The following is a 22,912-nucleotide window of genomic DNA, read 5'->3' as shown; positions in this document are numbered from 1 at the left end:
CATATACACATACATACGCATACATTTATCTGTATCTTCTGGTTGTTATAAAATTTCCCACAAATGCCATTCCACGTGCCACAACACTTTTACAAATTTTGCCTACACTACATCAGAGAGCACCTCAATCACTCCAACCCGGCACCAGCGAACTGAGGTGCTAAGCCAATGAGGTGTCTGGCAGAAGGAAAGCATCTTTGCAATCTTGCCTCCAAGGAGTCTTGATAGTAATGGGTTCCAGGATGGACTAAATTATTGTCTGAATTGATTCAACTGTGAAATGAGATCCTTGCCGGGCTTTCAAAGTTATTATGATGGTAATAACAATATAACAATATAACAATATAAATATGACGAATAGAACACTGACAGACATAAGCAAGGTCTCCACAATCGGCCATCGAGAGCATTGCCAGTTCTTGAAAATCAGGTCTAATGCCAATTCCAGGAATACACAAGTCAGGTGGGAGCAGAAACAGCTGGGTTTTTTTGTTCTTGTTTTCCAGTTCCCTTCCTCACATTTCCTAAGTGCTCCAAACTAAATGCTTTCATCCTGAGAAACTTTTTAGGGTATGAACTGCCTTAAAGAATTGGACTGAATTGCAATGTATTTTTAATGTTTAAAGTATTAATGTGTTAATGAATTAATGTATTTTTATTTTTAATTCATTAATTAATTGATGTATTAGTATATTTTTGCCAAGACATATGTCTATCTAGGAAAACACACACAGGCATACATGCATATGCGCACACACACACACACACACAGAGTGTATGTGCTTGGTTACCAGTTACCTTCAGCTAGGTAAAGTACTCTAATATTCATACTCCTGAGTAATTCACAATATAAAGAACTTATACTGAAAAATGTGTAATAATAAGGTATAATTAATTTAAAAATATATCTACAGTCTCCAGATGGTGAGACACTAAATTCTAAATTACCTAAAGCTAGAAGCTTATCTTTTTTTGCACTACTCTTAGGACATGATTTTAAGTAGATGCATTTCACTATATCAAGCTAAGCTCAAGTCCATTATTTTTTGAAAGTTATAATATCTATACAGTAAACCTTAATCATAGCCCCAAAATAGATATGATAAAGGACAGACAGTTGAAAACACAGGTGTTCATTTGTATACATGAGCAATTCAGTATTTAGGAAGCATACCTACAGCTCCATTTAAAGTCTGGAAAATTTTGCATTTGTGATCCAATGTGATGTTAATAGCTTCCTAAAAATGAGAATACAGATACCATTGAAAATGACAACAAATATGCAAACAACACTATCATGTTAATATAGTTTATTCTTTTGTAGAATTTAAAGATCCTATTTGTAAATTATTATAGCACTGTTCTTCAGAAAGACAAAAAGACTGTAGTTTTATAGTTGATTGAATTAAAGGATAAAGGGAATGGCAAAGTATTCATGGTATTCTCCAAATATTTCCACTTCCCTACCTTATGACAAATTCTAACCAGTTCATTTTTAGCAGAGGTGAAATTATTTTGCTTCTAACCTGGAGCATGGAGCTTCCAGTGTGAGACCCCAAGTGTGCTCTCTCTTTGGCACACTGCTAAGGTCTAAGATGGCTGCTCCATCAGTCAGGGTCCCAAGTGATGACAATAAGCAGAAACCCTCTGCTGACCTACAATGGACACGTAGCAAGAGAAACAGGCCTCTGCTGTGTTATGCTGTTGAGGCTGGGTTGTTATTGCAGCATAATCCCCAATCCGACTGCTACAATGGGTATGTAATTAATCAACATAATCATAAAGATTAATCTGCTTTACAAATTTTATGATTCTCAATGCACCAGTTTTTCTGCTACATTTCTCTGTCATAATAATATTCCTCAAATTGACTTTGTATATTGTTAGAGATTGAATGTTTGTGTCCCCTCAAAATTCATATGAAACCCTAGCCCACAATGTGATGGTATTTGGAGACAGGGCCTCTGGGGGGTAATTAGGGTTAAACTGAGGTCATGAGAGTGGTGTCCTCATGACAGAATTAATGCCCATATAAGGAGAGACACTGCAGAGTTTGTACACATACTTTCTCGTTCTCTGCATGTATGTGTGTGTGTCTTTGTGTCTGTGTCTCTCTCTCTTTCGCATGAGAGGACACAGGAAGAAGGCGGCTGTTGTCTACAAGCCAGAGAGTCTTCACCAGAAACCAACCATGCTGGCACCCTGATCTAGGACTTGCAGCCTCCAGAACTGTGAGAAATGCATTTCTATTGTTTAAGCCAACCAGTCTATGGTATTTTGTTATGATAAACCAAACAGACTAGGACACATGCTAACCAGTAAAATCTTATGCTTCCAGAGAATCCTATTTTTTATTAAGTTCAATTAGCCAACATATAATACATCATTAGTTTCTGACGTAGTGTTCGACTCATTAATTGTGTATAACACCCAGTGCTCAACACAACACATGCCCTCCTTAATACCCATCACCCAGTTAGGCTATCCCATCCCCCTCACCCCTCCCCTCCACAACCCTCAGTTTGTTTCCCAGAGTCCAGAGGCTCGAAAGAATCTTAAAGAGGATTTACACAACTAAAAACATTACGATCTCAACAGTGAGAAAGCATGATGCTGCATTGGCTAGCACTCATGCCAACAGTAGGTTTCTCCTCCCAGATGAAAGAGCAAGTCCTCAGACTTGCTGTGTCAGGCACATAAGAGGGAAAGCAAAAAATGGAGATGAAGAAAAATGAACATTTTAAGAATAAAGTTTCTTAAGTATTAAATGTCTAATGAAAATATTTAGATGACTGAAATATTTATCTAAGGAACAGAAACAGCTAGAGTTGCAAACCCACTGTAAAATATACTTTAAAAAACTTGTTTCCAATAACAGCACCCACAAATTATACAATTCAGTACATTTTAGAATATAGCAGTTCTAAACTATCTCAGAGTGAATTTATGAAACATGAACTTACATTACATAAATATACTAAAAATACTCTCAAATTAGAGAACTTTTGTTTTACTTTTCTCCAAAGTTTCATTTCAATCAATCTCAGGAATGTTCTCTCAAGGGCCAATAACACAGCTATTGTTCCCTACATTCCCCCCTTAATAATAGAACTCAGATTTTCAGTAGGATGTTTCTGCGTGAAATAAAGGCCAACATTTTCTTTGCATATTGTGCATAGCCACATAAATGTGTTTGGGTCAAAGCAAAGTAAGAGAATTTTTTTTTTCTAGAAAGATTACTTAAAGAGAGTTGATACAACTGAGATGGCCCTTTATTTACTATTCTGCCTATTAACTGCCTAGACTATGGATGCAATGGCTGGAGCTCCAGTAGCTGTCTTAAACAAGGAGGTTATATTGAAAATGGGAGCTATTCCATACCCTCTTCAGTGGATCAATGTAAATTTTGGTGTAAAATAGCTGATCATCATCATTATCCTGGAGCTTCCACTGTTGAACTATCTGGTTGATATTTGGAGCATAACCAATAAATCCTGCAATATAAGAGAGATTAGAAAATTTAGTAGTCTAAGACCAAAACTTGTGTCTATTAATTCCATTGACCAGTTGCACAGAGTTGTAAAGCCAGTAGGCCTAACCCTTAGGTTGGAAATTTTACAGCTCACAATGAAAGAAATGTTATTGACTGTCCTTTGTTTTATATATAAACTATGACAGAGTGAGTTTTTACCACCGACTACAAATCAGAGACTCTTTTCGAATAAACAACATTCGCAAAATTAATTGACACAAGAGAGGGAATAATGTTTTCCAAGTCTCCTAAGGGAAAAAGTTACTAGGAAAAGAACAGAATAAGACAGAAGAATTTTCTTCCTGACCTTCTAAAATGCTCTTTCTTGGATCCTTTGGAGAGGATTCACTGTTTCTGGAAAAAAAAAAATCTCTACTACCGTGGTTTTAATGTCAGTGCCAGTGATGCTAACAAAATCAAAGGAATGTTGGAAATGTCACTGACTGCAAACATCTCAAAGAAATTCTATATCTAGGACATTTTGGGAATTTTTCCTTTCCTTGAACTAGTCATTATTGTACCTGCTAAACCATTTTCTGGCCAGATTTTGTGTGTCACAGTCTGGAGAAAGGAAGTCTAAAATTGGATTGTTCCCTTTGGCCTTCAAGCATAAGCATTAAATTTGCCAATAACAGTTGTCTATAAAAGACACGGACAACAGGATCATTTTTCCCCTTTTTGAATCTTCCTCTGCATTTCAGAAATGCAACCAAGCTGCTATGTTTCATTGACATGCAATACTTTTAAAAAGGGACCAATGTTACTCCTGTGAATTGAAAGAAAACCTAATTTTTTACCCTCAAAATTAAAATTTCCTCATAGGAATAAAAGAATGAAAAGAAATAAGTCCAGGAATATTACTGTTATCTAGAGAAAACAAGACAAAATGAAAACATGCATAAACCAATCACTGGTTGCTCATTTTTGTAATTTTCATCAAATTAAAAAATCCTAAAACACTGAAAAATAGTGCATTTTTAATTCCTATGACCCATCTACTGTGATGAAAAATACGTCCAAGTAGTGACACATGACATTTTCCAATGGCTTATATTGCTGTTTTTCAGAAATTATGTTTCTTTATCCTTTTTATAAATCTACTTCAAAAATGAAAAGAAATTCCTATTTCATATGATTTATATTTTTTTATTAAACTGCCATATTATTTCAAACTAATAAAGTTTATAACATTCTGAAATTTTCCTGATTAGGAAACATGTTTTCTTTCCATGATAAATTTTTTAAACTAAATGATCTAACCATAAACAAAACTCTTGTCCCTTAAATAACTCTCAATATACCATTCATGAAATTACATAAACTTTTATTGAATATATTTAGATTTCCTAGCATCACTTTAATTACTATGACTATAGAAAGCACAAGAATCATGTTTTGATGTCCTTATATGATCTCTTTTCCACTTAAAAGCACCTTTTCCTTACCTAAACTAGCTCACAAAGGCACTCACTTGCTAGTCTTCTGCTGTTCCCACAGCACTGTATCTATCTGTCTGAAATTTAGATGTATCACCATCTAGATGAATTTATATATGATATTTTACTACATATACCATGTTTAAAAAATTAATAAATGTAAAATAAAACTTCTCCCAGTGGTCCATAGCTACATGGTTTTTAAACTATCTAGGACTTCAGATAAGTTAAAAGCTGGCCATGTGTTACTGAGAACCTAGCAGTTTGGAGTAGAAGTGCCACCAATCCCTAGCTGAGGGTCCAGACAGAGATGTCAAGAATGGGCAACAATCTCAGGGAGAAGCTTCATCAGCGCATAAACTGTAAATCTAAGAGGAAAAGATGACTAAGGCGATGAGTTTGGAGTGACCAATCTGAGAAAACCTAGGTTCTGACTTGAATATGGAAGTGAAATCTAAAGGCGGTAGATAGATTGGGAGAAGAATAAAATGGTCAAGAGATCCCCCAAATGATACACTGTGGTTGTACTGACATGGAGAGAAAGAGTGAGCTGAAACTAGGCAATACAAACTGGAATTTAAGGTTTCAGAAACGCAATATTTATAACGGGCTGGCAAAGTTCTGAGGTACAACTACGGGGAAGGGTTGCTAAAATATATTGCACGTAAATAGGGCTGGAATTGAGGCATCTCAGAGAAACTATATTACTTGCTAAAGGTTTCATTGCCATAAGTGGCTTGAGCAGAGCCTAGAATCCAAAAATGCTGTTAGCTCAAGTAGTACGTACTTGAATTAGACTGAACAGTATCAGTTATGTACATGCAAATCACCCCCAAAAATTTGTTTTCCCAATGTGGCTTGCAACTTCCACCCAAATTGTTTTTCTAACGTGTCCCCCATCCTATTTGGTTATGTCTTCTGGTCATATGTTTATATTAATCTCAGTCTAAGGAAAATATTCTGGAGTCAAAATAATGTCCAAAGTTAAGTTTTATTTTATTTTTTGAAGGGAGAGGGAAAATGTGATAATTTGTTCCTTTAATCCATGATTAAAGCGAATGCAGCACTTTATACCCAGACACTCAATGCTGAAATTTTTGACTAGTGATTTCAAGACAAATCACTCATTTACTCTGATATACTTAAAATATAGATAAAATTAAGTAATACCTATTTTTTATAGCCACGTGATTATAGCTTGCATTTTTTCCTAAGTAAGGGAACTTACTAAACCCATTATCCTATAGCCAGAAAATTCTCAACGCAACTATAATCAGAAGACCAAAATCCATGTTATTTTTCCTTGAACAACTGAATGTCTTTAGGAGAAGTCACCTGAATTGGGGGAGCAGGGATTTTCCCACGTACAGTCTGTAAATAATAAGATTTAGACCGCTGAGTTTTGTTAGGAGTATCATATGATATGATATGTAGAAAATCTCTGTCAACTACAAAACACACCATGGATTCTACACTGATATAATTTTTTCATAGTAATAAGAAGATAATTGTTATTTAAAGCTTCACGTCCGGGGATGTACTGTATGGTGACTAACATAATATAATAAAAAATCATTATAAAAAAAAATAAATAAAATAAAGCTTCACGTCTATAGTTACGTATACCAAAAAAAAGGTTGTTTCATCAATCTTTATAATTTTCTGTGACTAGCATTAAACTTCTCTGCCGGTATCTTACCCACCTCCCGAATTCAGGTAGCGTTTCCCAATGTGCACAATGGGATACTTGTCTGCTAGTCTTTTATCTGGCCACAGAATTCCATCTGCTGCAAACACCACTTTGTGGTTTGACTTTTGGAACTTTTTTAGAACTTCTTCTGGACCACCAGCAAATATGACATTAAAGCTGTTTAATGAAGGGGGAAAAAGAAGTTTTAAAACACACTTGTCAGAATTTAGGCACATAAACCAAGAAACAGTCACTAATAAAGTTAGAATTTAGAATCCAACCTAAGATTAATACGAACTATTTACAGAATACTCCTAACAATTCTCCCTCAAGTTAAATTATATGGATTGTACTAAATTATTCATATTTACATTACATTGGCAAATGAAGTCCAAATAAAGACAACATTTTTAGTACTAGTTTTAGTATCCCCCCAAATCAAAATGCTAAACCAGTGTTGAAAGGTTAAAAAGTCAATAACTCGCTATATAACTTAATAATATAGACATAGTCATTGACAGAAGCTGCCATTATAACTGCCCAATGTTTCAATGTAATTTGTACCCATCCATTATAATTTCTGAGGATTTCATTATCTTCGACGAAGTGTGTTCGACTACTAAATGTCACCTATGTAAATTTATATTTGAACCACTATTTAGCCTAAAACCTTAAAATTAAAGTGCTGAGACAAGTGCATCTTTTTAAAGCTCAATGAATTTGAAAAAAATGTCTGAAAGTTGACACTATAATTTAATGTCTACAGTTTCACTGATTTTTCTAGAGACATTATTGCTCATTGTTCATTCACAGAATGACAATGACTTAACAAAACAGGAAGTGTATAAGCCACTACCTGATATGCTTCCACTCTGCAATAAATTCTTTATTCTCATTACAACTACACATTCTTTTGCATCCTTTTTTTTTTCCACATCAGAGTACCTCAAGACCAAAAGTTTCTAAAGATGATAATTTATTGACCTAACATCCAGGTAGCAAACAATAAGAACAAACTAATGTTCACAAATTCAGCACCAAGTCTTCCTAACAGCCGATCGTCCGGAGGCACTGCTGGGATATGCGAGTGGAGGAGTAAGGAGACTGTTCCACGGGACCTTCCCAGCCAGACTTGCTCTCAAAGAGCTTATTACTATGCCAGGATAGTAGTAATGACTCAGGCAAGGTTTAACAACTTTCTATATATGAATTATTTTATCAAAATAAAACACACTATTGCTCATCTCTATAAAAGTAAAAACCCCATGAAGTTTTAAAAATTCCTTGAGCAAGAGTAGTGTAAGTTTATACTTGTGGCAGAGATGCTAACTGACCCCCACATACATTCCCGAGCCTTTATTTAAATAATGGAATCCCCCTGTGTTAACTGGGCAAATGGCCGTCCTGCTAAAGACTACTACTCTGAAGCTCCATGTGGCCACACGATAGGTGTGACCAGTAGAATGTGAGCAGAGCTTGTGTCTGTAATCTCCAGGTCCTGTAGTTTAAAAAAGAAGTTGCTCACCCTCTGCTCCTTCCCTCTCTTTTTTCCCTTTCATGGTGAACTACACTTTACAAGTAAAAAACACTTGACTCACCATATAGTCCACCTCTGAATCTTAAAGCAAAACTAAGAGAGTTAAATAGTACTAATGTCCAACTAAATTTAATAATTACACCCAGCCAATTTTTTTAAAAAGTAAAAATAAGGTTGGGATCAGAAAGATAGACTATTTCTTTTCATTTTATATTGTTTTAGAGGATTTAAATTTTATGATTTGTTTTTTCTTCAGTTACAGAAAATATTACCTCAAAATTAAAATATATTTATATATACATATGTTGGTACATAGCTTTTTCTTTCTTCCAGAATCAATTGGCAAGCTTCTGTTAATACTATTAAGAACATATTCATAAAGAGACTCGGGGCATACAATCTGAAGTCTGCTAGCTGGGTTTCTGTCAGCTCTGCCACATGCTGAGTAACCTTAAACCAATTACTAAAACTATGCTTCTGATTCTTTATGTAGAAACTGGGGGAGGGAAGCACCTATCTCGTCAAGTTACTGAAAAAAATAAAAAATTAAGAACAATACATGGCACATTATAAGCACTCAATGAAGTTAAAAATTAACATTATTGTTACTAGAAGACGCTACAGTAATGGGAGAGGCAGGAGGAAAGCTCACTTTTAAGTTTATACTAATCTGTAGTTTAAAATAATTTTATTTTTATATACACATATGTGTTAAGATAAATTTCAAATCAGAATAAATGTGTTCTGACTAAAACCCCAAACTAGCTTTTCCCTGTTGATTTAAAAAACTGAATTAATCTGACTACACAAAATAATATTTATAAAAATATATCCAGTTCCTCTTTTTCTTATAAACAAGTACAACTTAGCTCCTCAGTATGACCACTTTAAATTTCTGCCTCCTAAGATAACCCTATCTTTTCTAACAGGGGTACTTTCCTGAAGACTACCAGTTGTTGATATATTCTTTTTAATATTAAAGATTAGGAACGAAGACCAGTGTCGTGGGTAATTGAGCCATGAGAGGCAGGGAAATAAATCAAACCTTCTGAGACAGAGACTGCCTTGCAAGTTGCAGAAGAACCCAATACATTGTCTGGAGATGCAAAAAGGGGCTTATTATGTCAAAGACTGAGGCCAACTGATTCAGAAATTTTGCAGGCAGTGTTGTGTCTTTAAAGGTATAAATGCACATTTGGAAAGTGAGTATTTTCTGTCTTTATAACCCTAGTGAAGGATACAGTATCCACACTATATGTCTCAAACTATTAGCAAAAGCTAGTAGCTTGAAAAGGAGGATTTGTAGCAACTTTTACTTTTATGATTTAGTAGTTTATAAGCATTCATTACCTTTATAACAAAAAACAATTATTTTATAGCAAAATGTAAAGGCAAAAATTATGTTCACATAATTCAAGTAAAAATTTGAATAAAAACTTAAGGTTGCTAAAACTTTCCCATCGTATTTTAGTGGCATTGTCATTTCTGTGGTTAAGTACTTTAGAAAAGTTCTCTAAATTGATTTAAAACTTTTCAAAGAGAAGAAAGTTTTTCTACTTAAAATTACTTTGGCCACAACGACCCAAATAATCAATTTTTTTTAAAATGCACAAGGGTCACAAAAATAATTCTCATAGGAATTTGGTCCATTTAAATATGAAGAATAAAATAAAATTTTCCATAGTTAACTCTGGTAAATATTCCTGGGTCCTGCAAAAATCATAAGGTCCCACCTCATGTGGTCATATTGAGTTCTCTAACAGACATGTCAGCGTTCTATCTCCAACAGGTCATTCAAACTTTTACAAGCGTTTGTCCTTCTGTGTTCCCTGTTTCTGTGGCACCATCAACCACCCAGTCACCCAAGTTGAAAATCTTTCTTCCAGCCTTGCCTCCTCCGTTTCTACAGTCTCTCTCATCAAATATTTCACCAAATCCTATTGATTCCATCTACTTAATCTATTTAGCATTCAAATCCTCTTCACTCTTTCTAGAAGTCACTGGACTAGATTAATTCAAAAACCCTACAAGCCCCCACATTACCTATCTCCACCCCACTTCTGGTAAGGACTGTCTAATAAACTCTCCTAAAAACCATTCCAGTCCCTAGACTGGATCAGTGGTTCTCAACTAGGTCGAAAGCAGGACTCTACAAATATTTACTATCTAGCCTTTTACAGAAAATACTTTTGGCTTTGAGGGCAATATGGTCTCCATTGCAAGGACACAATTCTGCTGTTGTGATGCAAAGGCAGCCAGCAGCAATGAACATAGCTGTGTTCCAATAAAACTATTTATAAAAACAAGAAGTAGGCTAGACCATGGTTTACCAATTCCCAACCTTGGAATAAAGTCTAAATTAATCAGCATCACAATAATAACTTTCCATGAAGTAACCTGTTCTGAAACCAGACTGAATTATTTGATCTGTCATCTGTGTTTACTCATAATGTTCCATCTGCTTAGCACATCTTTTCCCAATTGGCTCCACACCATTCACTCTCAAGGCCCATTTTAAATCTCACCTCTTCTAAAAACTTCTAGCGGATCAGCCTACATAGAAAAGATCATTTCCTTCCTTTTAACTCCCATAGCTCTTTTCATTTCCCCTTTTAAGAAACATTTTATTTCTTGGTCTTCATGCTAGGAATGCCTATTTTATACTAGACTGCCTGTTCTCCCTTCATCAGCCAGATCCACATCTTTATTCATCTGTGTATTCCCCTCACCTTGTATTTTGAAGACAGTCAATAAATATTTGTTGAACAAATGAATGAATAAATAAATGAATGAATGAGTCATCTCCAGTCTTAACAAGAAGCAAAAGCTACTGGGAAGCCAGAAAAGAAAGCAACAGAAGTGTTCCCTAATTTTATTTATTTGTTCCTCCCCAAACCAACAATTTCTTCATCATCACTGACACAAACTTAAGCCAAAAGTTATAATCATCCCAACTATTAGCAGCTAGTGTTTAAAAGCTTAAAGTCTAATGAAACCGAAGCACACAAGTAGCAACACACCTGATATTTCTGTCTTTAATCATGTCCTCATCTTACATACGTATCTATATTTCTATAGATAACACCGCAAACCAATACTATGAAACCACTCTCCCCTCCCCCTGAAGAAAAAGCAGTTAAAACTGTCAACAAGGGGACACCTGGCTGGCTCAGTCAGTAGAGCATGCGACTCTTGATCTCAGGGTTATGATTCAAATCCCACATTGGGTGTGGAGCCTACTTAAAAAGAATAAATAAACAAATATTTTTTAAACAACGTTGACGCAGTCGAACTTGCAAAATAAATTACAATAAAATCGTAATATAAAATGATAAATATATTCCTGGGGCGCCTGGGTGGCACAGCGGTTAAGCGTCTGCCTTCGGCTCAGGGCGTGATCCTGGCGTTGTGGGATCGAGCCCCACATCAGGCTCCTCCGCTGTGAGCCTGCTTCTTCCTCTCCCACTCCCCCTGCTTGTGTTCCCTCTCTCGCTGGCTGTCTCTATCTCTGTCGAATAAATAAATAAAATCTTTAAAAAAAATGATAAATATATTCCTGTAAGAATTTTGAAGGAAGGAGTAGGAATTAGCTCTTCAAGGTGGGTACTACTTTAAAACTAAATATTACTGGGAGGCTTTTTCCTCCAAATGGTATAGACTTTCATTTCCTGTACAGAATTCTTACTGAGGCTGGGTAGAGATAGGAGTCAATGAGGACACTGCCACGCTGTAGAGTCATTTTCTCCAGACCTTTTCTGAGTGGCTAGTGCTGGAGTAAGACCTAACAAAGCAGGCAGCCAAGGCGGGAATGGTGGCAAGACGTCAAACTGTGCAAGCCGCTATCTACCTATGAGGCCAAGAGTCACCACCACTGGTTGTTTCTGGGTCAGTCTCCGTATTGGGAAAATAGTCAAAAGGTGCTTAATTAAATGAAAATTTCCCTCTCCTTTGAAATAATAGTTAAGTTTATCTCTGCAACACGAGAACTTTTAAATCTGACCCATATTTAGTATACAGTATTCAGTAAATCAATGAGGGAATCAAAAACAACTTTTAAAAATCCCCCAAATTTACTATTATTCAACTACAACATGCCAGATACAAGATACACAGAGCTATGGCTAGAAAAACATACCCAGGGGGCAAGATTTCTGTCCCACTCAGACCTCTCTCCCGACTCCAGTTCCAACCACAGGGGCCAGCACCATATTTTACACAACAGATACTTAATACATGTTTACTCAAAAGAACAAACTTCAAGGAGTAGGCAATCTGGTTTGGGAAAAAAATTATATATATACATATATACATTATATATTTGTACACACACATGTATTTGTACACACACACACACACACACACACACACACACATAGAGTCAGGCAAATTCATGCCATACAAGAGTATCATATATCAATCTACAGATAGATAAATAAATAGACAATATATAAACATATATATGTATAAACCCAATGCTTCTTTTGTATACTTCTTTGTATATTTCTTCCTCATTCCAACATACTCACAAATATACTCAGTATTAACAAGAACATTTGAACAATTTGAAAAAAAGCAAAAGTCACTCAATTCCTACATAATTCCTAAACATATTTCAGACTATTCTGGATGAGCCAGAAGGCAGTGCAATATATTTAAGTGACAGCTAATGATTTCAATCTTTCCTTCAAAAAAGGAAAAAATGAAAAAAGCAATACTGAAACTAAGAACTCTGATGTATTTTGGCTTCCTTCATACTAATATAATGAAATGTTGTCCATTGCTAATGACTAGGTTCTTTGTGTCTGCACACTTAAATTGTCATCACTGCCAGGAAAGAGGAGTCCATCAAATAAATCTGCCATAGTTGGTCAAAATTATACCCATCATACTTGAAAAGCTTTGCTTTCAGAAAATTTGTATTCTGTCTCCTATATAATCTATGTAAGACAATATAAAATGCAGGCATACTGGGTACGTAACCTGAACTATGGTATAAAATATTTATTTCATGGAATACAATAGATTGGATCTGGTCATCTATAAAATGAATACATATAATTTATATTTATGACAACAATAAAATCATAAAAATATTTTTATAAGCAATTACCAAAATGATCCAATAAAACATAATCTTTGACAGTTTTCTAAAAGTAAATGATTCTAAAGAGATTATGCTAACATGCAAATTTTTTTAACATCCAAGCTTTTTTGAAGACATATCTTTCAAATTAGGTCTGTTCAGTTTTATTTGCAAAATTAGTATAATATGAGAATTCCTTGAATGTGGGATCTATGTTTATCATTTTTTTTTTGTAGTGTTAAGTTTAATGCCTAGATCACAGTTTGTGCTCAAGACATGTGTACTAAGTGTAAAGTGAAAAATCTGTCCACTAATCTCACTTTCTCAGCAAAATAATATTTAGTTAGGAGTCAAAAAAAGAAACATTGGCCTACATCTGGAAGATCAGAAGCCTCATTTTCACGGCTTCTGATAATTAAAATTCATTTTCCTAATGAATATTTCTTCTATGAAAATATCTACCCAAGAATTTTGGTAGATAGAGACACCTCAGTTCATTTAGAACTTTGAGATTTAGAAAATTTGGATGCTTTCCTGCCTTTATAACTCATTTATTTCTCTAAATGAATGAAGAAAATCAACCTTTAAAAACAGTTACAGGGAGCCTGGGTGGTATGGTTGGTTAAGTGCTGACTCTTGTTTTTGGCTCAGGGTTGTGGGATTGAGCCCCACACTGGGCTCCACACTCAGCGGGGATTCTGCTTGGGGCTGTCTCTCCCTCTATTCCTCCCCTAACCATTCTCTAAAACAAATAAGTAAACCTTTAAAAACAGCTTCAAAACATCCACCATATTTCTCTTCTTGTAAGATCTATTTCTTGCTCTTTTAATGCAAGTTTCTTTTACCTAATATTTATTGATAACTTGCTACTTACCCAGACAATATTTAAATCAGGTACATCCCCCAGCTTCACTGTCTAGAAATAAGGACAATTAGAATCCAACATTATAAGCAAATGGAAGTAGCAATATATAAGTGGTAAACATATATATTAACAGAAAAGATTTGTATGGGGGCGCCTGGATAGCGCAGTCGTTAAGCGGCTGCCTTTGACTCAGGGCGTGATCCCGGCGTTTCGGGATCGAGTCCCACATCGGGCTCCTCCGCTGGGAGCCTGCTTCTTCCTCTCCTACTCCCCCTGCTGTGTTCCCTCTCTCTCTGGCTGTCTCTCTGTCACAGAAATAAATAAAATCTTTAAAAAAAAAAAAAAGAAAAGAAAAGATTTGTATGACTAAGATTATCCCTGTGTTTTTCAACCAGTGTTACTTATCTTTGATCAATGTCCCAGGCCGGAGCCAACTAGAAAACTACTATAATAATGGCTTTACTTTATATTCATTTTAATTCTATATCAACTTTTGTATTGTAACATTGACTACCAGTTTTTTTAAGTTCAGTCTTCCTTACTGCTCAGATAGCAAGAGCTTATAAACCAAAAAGTCAATTCCTTTATCTTACCTCAAAGTCATATAGTTAATCATATTTAAACAAATACTTAAATGAACTGAGGAGTCTCTGTCTACCAAAATCCTTGGGTAGATATTTTCATAGAAGAAATATTCCCTTTTGGTGAGGCCAATAACCACCACCAAATATGTCTTTTAAATATTTCATATATCGGGAGTCTTTCAAAATGTAGCACACCTGCATTCTGATTAATGGCATTATATTCAACATCACCAAAAAAGTAGAAATTTCTGCTCAGTCCAAATTCAATCTCAAATAATTATACCAACTTTATTTCTAATTACTTTTCTTCTAAAGAATTTTCTGAAGTCTCAAAGAAAAAGAATAAAAGAAATAACTAACGTTTTTATTAAACATTAATCTAATACCCAAAAAAAGTATTCCACCACATGCTTATTTTGGGGTCTGGACTCTGCTGGTTTAAAATTTACTGTCTAGTACAGAACAAGCTTGTGGAGATATTCAATTTATATCTAATTTACTCATAATAAAACACTTTCTGTTACATATTGGCCTATACATTATTCTAAAAAAAAGAAAAAAACACCTTGTTTACTATATACTAATAATTAGATCCAACCATCTGTCTTCAATGTAACTAAAGTAAAAGAAATACATAGTTTACAAGGTAATTCTAAAAGTAATGCCATGTTCCTTGTAATAAAACTCAAAGTGCTCAGTTACTTTGATTAAGGTGAATTGTAAAATCATTATGGAATAATTTTTCTCCTTAAGGGATTATGCAGCTACCAAGTTATAGTATTTGTCCTCAAAATCTTTATGAGCCAATTCCAAAAGAACTCACACTCCTCCATTACAAGCCATCAAATTCATTATAATTATTGGTAGTTGCTCTAATCAAGGAGAGATGGTCAGCTATACAAAACATCTAAATTATATTCACATACACACACACACACACATATACACACTACAGTATGAAATAACTTGAAAAAAGTTTGTGGTACTTTCTCACATGAAGAGCTTCAGTTTTCATTTTAAGAACCCAAACCCTTGCCAAATATTTGTTTATATCTAAATTAAATATGATAAATCATACCCTAGAGAGTACATTTACAAACATCTAGTCTCTAATTTTTAATGTTCATCCAAAAGACAGTTTAGAATATATATTCCCATTGAAGCAACGTTACAAAATTGCTTCCAAATTAATTCACAAAAACCTACCTAAATGAGTACAAGGGATTATTTGGAAGTACTAGAAATGTTCTAAAGGGCACCTGGATGGCTCAGTTGGTTAAGCATCAGCTCTTGATTTTGGCTCAGGTCATAATCTCAGAGTTGTGAGATCAAGCCCTGCACTGGGCTCTGTGCTGGATACGGAGCCTGCTTAAGATTCTCTGTCTCAGGGCGCCTGGGTGGCTCAGTTGGTTAAGAGTCTGCCTTCAGCTCAGGTCACAATCTCGGTGTCCTGGAAGTGAGCCCTGTATTAGGCTCCGTGCTCAGTGGGGAGCCTGCTTCTCCCTCTCCCTCTGCTGCTCCCCCTGCTTGTGCTCTTTCACTCTCTCTCTCTCTCTCTCTCTCTCGAATAAATAAATAAAATCTTTTAGACTTTTATTTAGAGACACAGCCAGCGAGAGAGGGAACACAAGCAGGGGGAGTAGGAGAGGAAGAAGCAGGCTCCCAGTGGAGGAGCCCAATGTGGGGCTCGATCCCAGGACTCTGGGATCACGCCCGGAGCCAAAGGCAGACACCTAATGACTGAGCCACCCAGGCGCCCCAATAAATAAAATCTTAAATTAAAAAAAAAAGACTCTCTTTTCCTCTCCCTCTGCCCCTTCTCCCTCTCAAATAAATAAGTCCTACTGTTGTCTTTTTTGTCAAGCTGGATCTTAAGATATAATCTAAATAAACAGAGCAGTTTTTAGATATCTCAAAGTGTCCATTTTCTTAAGAGAAACAACTGGCGTCTTATTAAATCAGTTTCTCCCAAGGCTAAATCTTAGATTGGGGGGTGGGGTGGGAGGAGGTGGAATGGGGCAGGAGAGGTTAAGAGTTTCTTCTGAAAACACGAAAGGAGGTTTGGGTGTCTAAAACCATTACTGGCACATATGTGGTAACTTTCACAAAGAGAATTTGCCTCAAAGTCAAAATCAAAATGTACATGTGGCAAGTTCAAGCTGACCAAAATGGTTGTTTGACATCCACGGTAATTTTAAACCAAAACATACTCAATACTTAATCTGAACTTTTTTTCCAAGGATAAAAAATATATAATAATAGATTCTGCAGAAAAATTCCTGGTACATAAGCTGACAACAGTTATCCCACATTTCATGTTGCAAGAACAGGTTAGCTATAAGCAGAACTTTCTTTCCTGGGAGACATTAGGGAAATTCTAAAGAAGCAAGTATACAGACCCTCTCAACGTTTATGGTTAATGGCACTAGGACTTCATTATGCCTATTTTCTTTTCAAAGTTTATGCCTTTCTTATTTATATATCTGCATAAAAAGCCTTACTCTTACTTTTATCTGCAGTAATTATGGTTTTGGATTTTCAAACTGAGGGAGAGATATAAATAAACTTTCCTAAGTTACAGTGGAAAATGCATGGGGATTTGAAATGAGCAATCAATGACAAAAAATAAAAATAAAAAGACAGAAAAAAGTGGAAGAAAGAAGGTAGCAATCACTAATGACTCATGACCACTTGACATTATAAAAACCTGTAGAAAGAAGGTAAAGAAGGACAGTGGACACTTGAAATTAAGTAGAAGGAAAGTAAAACAATATACAAAAAGATATTCATACATTGGAAAGGCTTTTCTTTTTTAAAAATTGGCTTTCTCACTTATAACTTTTCATGATCTGTTTCCTTCTGCTTGATGAGGATACACTGAGTTACTCTCCTCAACAGAAAAGCTCAACATGATCTTTCTTCCACCTCAAGTTAGGATTTTAAAACATGAATTTCATAAAAATGCTAGCTCATACCATGTTTTCTCATTGTTGCCTACAGTAACTCATCAGATTCAATCCATTACATAATTATGTCAGACCATGGTTGTATAATTATGAGTAAAATCTAGTTTTTAAAATAATAATGCCTTGTGAATAAAATAATTTAATATATAATCTGCAAACATTAATTTTGACACTTTTCACAAATAATTTAATATAAACTTAAGAATCCATAGATTATTTCTCTTACCATTCAGTAAACAAAATAACCAAATCCTCTTGATTGGCATAATGTTCCATGACTTCTTTCATTAATCTCACTTTCTGGCCCCCTCCAATACTATTAATTCCATCACCACCTCTCCACTCTTCTCCTTGACCAAGGACCTATAAATGAAATCAACATTTATCACTGGGAAAAACTCAAGTTATGACAGTATCATAAAAGCTAGAAGTCATCAGCAACTTATTGTATAGTATGACATAGAATCCACTCTTTAAACATTTCACCAAATCACTAAACCACAATGCTACAGAAAAAACATTTGATGTGTAAGTCAGGTCATGATTCTTCAATGTTATCCACCCCACAAAATGCCATTCCAAGTTTACCATTTCAAAAACAGACTCTAATTAAGGAGATCAAGGGGTCTGGGGGGCACAGACAATATTTCTCATATCTTATTTCTATTTGTTCAGATAAAATGAAAAAGAAAATACAGAAACTTTCCATAACACTTTTCAATCTGGCAGGAAATCTATGCGATGAACACTGAAAGCTCAGTAACTCCTGGACAGAGCCCTTTGGTGATTTTCCTACTGAACCAAATGGGTTGTTCGAGGAAAGACAGAGGGCATTAGGTCAAATGTCACCTTCTTTACCTTATAAATCTTACATCACCCTCAAAAGCTTAATAATAATTTATCAATGCAAGAAATTGCCTAAGCACAATTAATCAAAGCTAAACTTGTAGCTATTCTCCTCCCTGTTTGCCTTAGGCTCAGCAGTTGCCTCCCACATTGGAAGTGCTTGGTAACACTGGACTGTTCCATAGTTCGGTGATTGTAAATAATGCTGCTATAAACATAGAGGAGCATGTATCCCTTGAATTAGTGCTTTTGCATTTTGGGGGTAAAAATCCAATAGTGCAATTACTGGGTCATAGGGTAGTTCTGGTTTTAACTTTTTGAGGAACCTCCATACTGTTTTCCACAGCAGTCGCACCAGTTTGCATTCCCACTAATAATGCAAGAGGGTTCCTTTTTCTCCACATCTTTGCCAACACTTCCTGTTCCTTGTGTTTTTGATTTTTGCCATTCTGAGAGGTGTGATGTGATACCTCATTGTAGTTTTGATTTGCATTTCCCTGATAATGAGTGATGTTGAGCATCTTTTCATGTGTCTCTTGGCCATTTGCATGCCTTCTTCAGAGAAATGTCTGTTCATGTCTTCTGCCTATTTTTTAAATTGGATTATTTGGTTTTGGGTATTGAGTTGTATCAGTTCTTTATATATTTGGCATATCAACCCTTTACCGGATATATCATTTGCAAATATCTTCTCCCCCTCAGTAGGTTGCCTTTTAGTTTTGTTGCTTCTTAGAAAATGAATACTATTAGCTCCAACATCACTAAACACTTAACTAAATATAAACCTGGCTGGCAAAGCCCATGGAGCTCCTATCCTCAGATCTCCAGTTATCACTTTATCACCACCTCTATTGCAGGTTGGGGATAAATGCTACCAAGAAAACTCAAAACGGATGTGGATCTGGATTCATATCGGGGCTAGTCTAGGAGAATTATTAGTCTAGTAGAATTATTAGTTTTTGCCCTAAAAACTGGACTCCTCTGGCCCTGTGATTTGTTACACTTCCACTCCAAAACCATTCTGGATTTCTCCAATATTACAGTAATACCAGACCCAGCCACATCCAAGAGCCTACTCTGTGCAGGGCACCATGCTAAGCTCTATTCTCTATTTTCTTTCCACTCCATCAGTGTGTCAAACTTTAGTATGCATCAGAATCACATAGAGGGTCTGTTAAAACACGGACTGCATTGGGATGCCTGGGTGGCACAGTCTGTTAGGTGTCTGACTCTTGGTTTCAGCTCAGGTCATGATCTCAGGGTCATGGGATTGAGCCCCTCATCAGGTTCTGCTTGAGATTCTCCCTGTGCTCCTCCCACTTGTGCTCTCTCTCTACCTCTCTCAAATAAATTAAAAAAAAAATATAGGGTCCTACTGTGTCAGGCAGGGTCCTATTGCCAGAGTTTGTTATTTAGTAGGACGGATGTCAGGCTTGAGAATCTCCTTTCTAACAATTCCCCAGATGATGCTGATGCTGGTGGTCTGGGGTCCACACTTTAAGAACTATTGCATTTCATAATTGGGAAGACAGCAAGAGTCACTCAAATGGTCTGGGTCCAAGACCAGACATTTCATAGCTATATACCCTGTGGCAAGATTTCCTTAACTAGAAACAAAGTAATATCTAACATATATGGTTTCAACAGCATACAATAATATATAAAGTTCTGAACAGCTTCACATATAAGGAACACCCCACACTCTCCCCAGTCCAAACTCTAAAGATCCCCCCTTACTGGATGTCAGCATTATTCAGTATTATTTTACCCTGATTTCTCTGTTACTCCCATATGCCTCCCATCAGTACATACTACTATATTTTTCCTCTATCCTAACAAACTTCTAACATATTTCTCATTTATCTTGCATTAAACATCTGGTTGTTAACACTAGATCTCTTTTCCAGCAGAGCTTAGCCTCCTCAATAGCTGTTCTATATTAACATCTGTATCTAGTCCCCCAGGGGTTATGTAAGTGAATACTACCTTCTTTCTACATTACATACTAGAAGAGCTCAGTTTTTCCCTAAGCAAAACAATCTTCCCCCCCTCTTTTTTTTAAGTTTTTTCTTGTTCATTTGGTTGGTTTTGGGGTTTTTGGGGGGGAAGGGGTTTGTAAATGTGTTCAGTTTGTTTGTTGGTTTGTTTGTTTATTTTCCTACTTGGGATACATCTCCATCCACCTCTTATTTGTGGAAAAGACTTGGTTGACAGATCCTCATTTCTATTAAAAAAATAAATAACTAAATAAAAAAAAGCAGGCCTTTTACACTCAGTTTACCAGTTCTACCAAAGTCTCCAGGTTTCCTCTGATCATTTATCAATGAGATATTCCCCTGGAGGTCAGTCTTCTAAAAAACCTTTTTATACTCATAACATTCCCAAATTCCTCTAAAACAAACAACAGGAAGAGCAACTCTCAATAACGGGACAGAAAAGGTACTCTCCTCACCATCATGTTTCCAATTCTCTGTAAACAAAGAAACAGACTATGACAGATACACCCATTACAGAAAAAAATTATTCAAAGTAAGTGAAAAACATTACTGTCAAATCTGTTATGCTGTGCTCGTATATGACCCCCAAAAGAAACATAAATATATATAAATCGATTTTTCTGTTGTTTTATAGAACGTGTTTATACAAAGCATTAGCAAATATGAAGAAATTATTGTCTAAGAGGCAGAGTATTAAAAGGTCAAAATGTACCCTTGAAACAATCAACTATATATACAAACTCAGTAACTATGTAACCAAATTTCAACTTCCTTGTGTGGATTGCAGATTGTGGTGGTGGTATTGTCATTGTTATGAAAAACTGTAGTTTAGTCAGATATTCTAACATCTCCATGAATTAAAAGATATACTGTACCTTCACAGTATAATTGAAGTATTTGGCAGACTGCATAAATCGATGGAATCCATCACTTTCCTTTGTTGCTACAGTTATGACTAATAATTTATCTGCAAAGACAGAAGGGACCAACATAAGATGGTTTACCAAGAGGTTAAATGCTCCCACTTTACAACCCACAACAGTGATTAGAGTCCTCACGAAACCTACCCGCCAACCTCCTGTTAATTTTTGTAATGAAGTGTTAAAAGCCACAGCAACATTTATATCACCGTCAGTGCTTCATTTTTTTAACAAATAAAGGAACCAAAATCAGCACGGCTCTAGTAAATACAGTTTTTTTAGTCACCATTTTATAATGGATGATTATTTTCTATCCAACATAAAACCACTACTTAGTAGAAGGAGGTAGATTTAAGGAATCATCTCAAAATATCCGTAGAAGCTATTGACGAGAATCTTTGTCAGGAAAAGGCATGTTGGAAAATGCATAAAGGAAACAAGGACATTAGCAGATATCAAAAGGGCTGGGACATTTCTTTTAACCATAGGACATAGAAGGACTCGTGGACTAAAAAAGCAAAAGTTAACATCTTTTCAACATTCTAGGTACTGAGCTGTATTGTTTGATTCTCACTTGCCTGTTACAATAACAAAAAAATCCACAAATTCATAAATGTCTGCTAAGCAATAAGCAATTATTGGAAATAGCGTTAATGTATTATAGAATTTGATTAGAAATAATTTACATAAATCAATGTAATTTTCCATCAAAGTTTTAAAATAAATAAAACAATAAAATATATAGGTGCAACACACAAGAAGAAATAACAGATTCAAACATTTATTAGTCAACCAAAAAAGGAAAAACATTTCCATAGAGATAAATATCAACATTCTTTGTTGTTGTTGTTGTTGTTTCTGGAAAAAGGTATATCTCACATAATTTTCACCATAATGAGAAATAAATATTCAAGGAAAAATAAGTTATTTCATAAAGTTGTCAGGCCCCAAATCAATATATTTTAAGAGTACTTTTTCAATTAACTATTCTTTTTTAAAAAACAAAATTTCATTTGTAAAGTTTCAAACAAGGCTTGACTGACTGAGAAAATGTGACATATTACCATTCACAATAAATTCTGAAAGAGAATACTAAATTTTTTATAAATATTTTATACATAAATCATAAGAATTATCTACAAGCTTAGATTTTGATTAGATGGATTTCGACACTTACTACTTTCAGTATAAAATTAACAGCAAGGATTTCAACATCCTTAATAGGAAAAGTAATGTTGGCCAGACCACTGAGTAGACAGAAACGTTACCTAATCCAGTGACTCACAAAATTAGAAACGTGTAGTCTGACTATGTCTGGCAATCTTATGCCAAATAAGGACCCCTGTTGTTCTACTATTGTTGCTAATTAAAACAAAACAAAACAAAACAAACAAATAATGAATTAGCAATTTTGTTAAAGAAAGGTATGTTTAATAGCATTACATATAAACATCTG

At 35.3% G+C, this 22,912-nt stretch overlaps 1 protein-coding gene across 1 annotated transcript in view; it reads right to left on the bottom strand.

Moving 5' to 3' along the window:
• Window positions 1–22,912, bottom strand: part of PLOD2 (procollagen-lysine,2-oxoglutarate 5-dioxygenase 2) — a 93,992-nt gene that overhangs the window by 30,506 nt on the left and 40,574 nt on the right. The window contains exons 2-6 of the mRNA XM_008711108.2: window positions 21,412–21,503; window positions 17,920–18,056; window positions 6,672–6,835; window positions 3,382–3,494; window positions 1,175–1,238 (exon numbers count right to left, since the gene is read on the bottom strand). Of these exons, the coding sequence (XP_008709330.2) occupies window positions 1,175–1,238; window positions 3,382–3,494; window positions 6,672–6,835; window positions 17,920–18,056; window positions 21,412–21,503 (570 nt within the window). The remainder of the gene's footprint in view (window positions 1–1,174; window positions 1,239–3,381; window positions 3,495–6,671; window positions 6,836–17,919; window positions 18,057–21,411; window positions 21,504–22,912) is intronic.

The sequence above is a fragment of the Ursus maritimus genome, unplaced genomic scaffold (genome assembly GCF_017311325.1).
Source record: "Ursus maritimus isolate PB19 unplaced genomic scaffold, ASM1731132v1 scaffold_20, whole genome shotgun sequence".
NCBI classification, from domain to species: domain Eukaryota; kingdom Metazoa; phylum Chordata; class Mammalia; order Carnivora; family Ursidae; genus Ursus; species Ursus maritimus.
The sequence above is the reverse complement of the archived record's forward strand: the minus strand, read 5'-3'. Positions and strand labels throughout refer to the sequence as shown.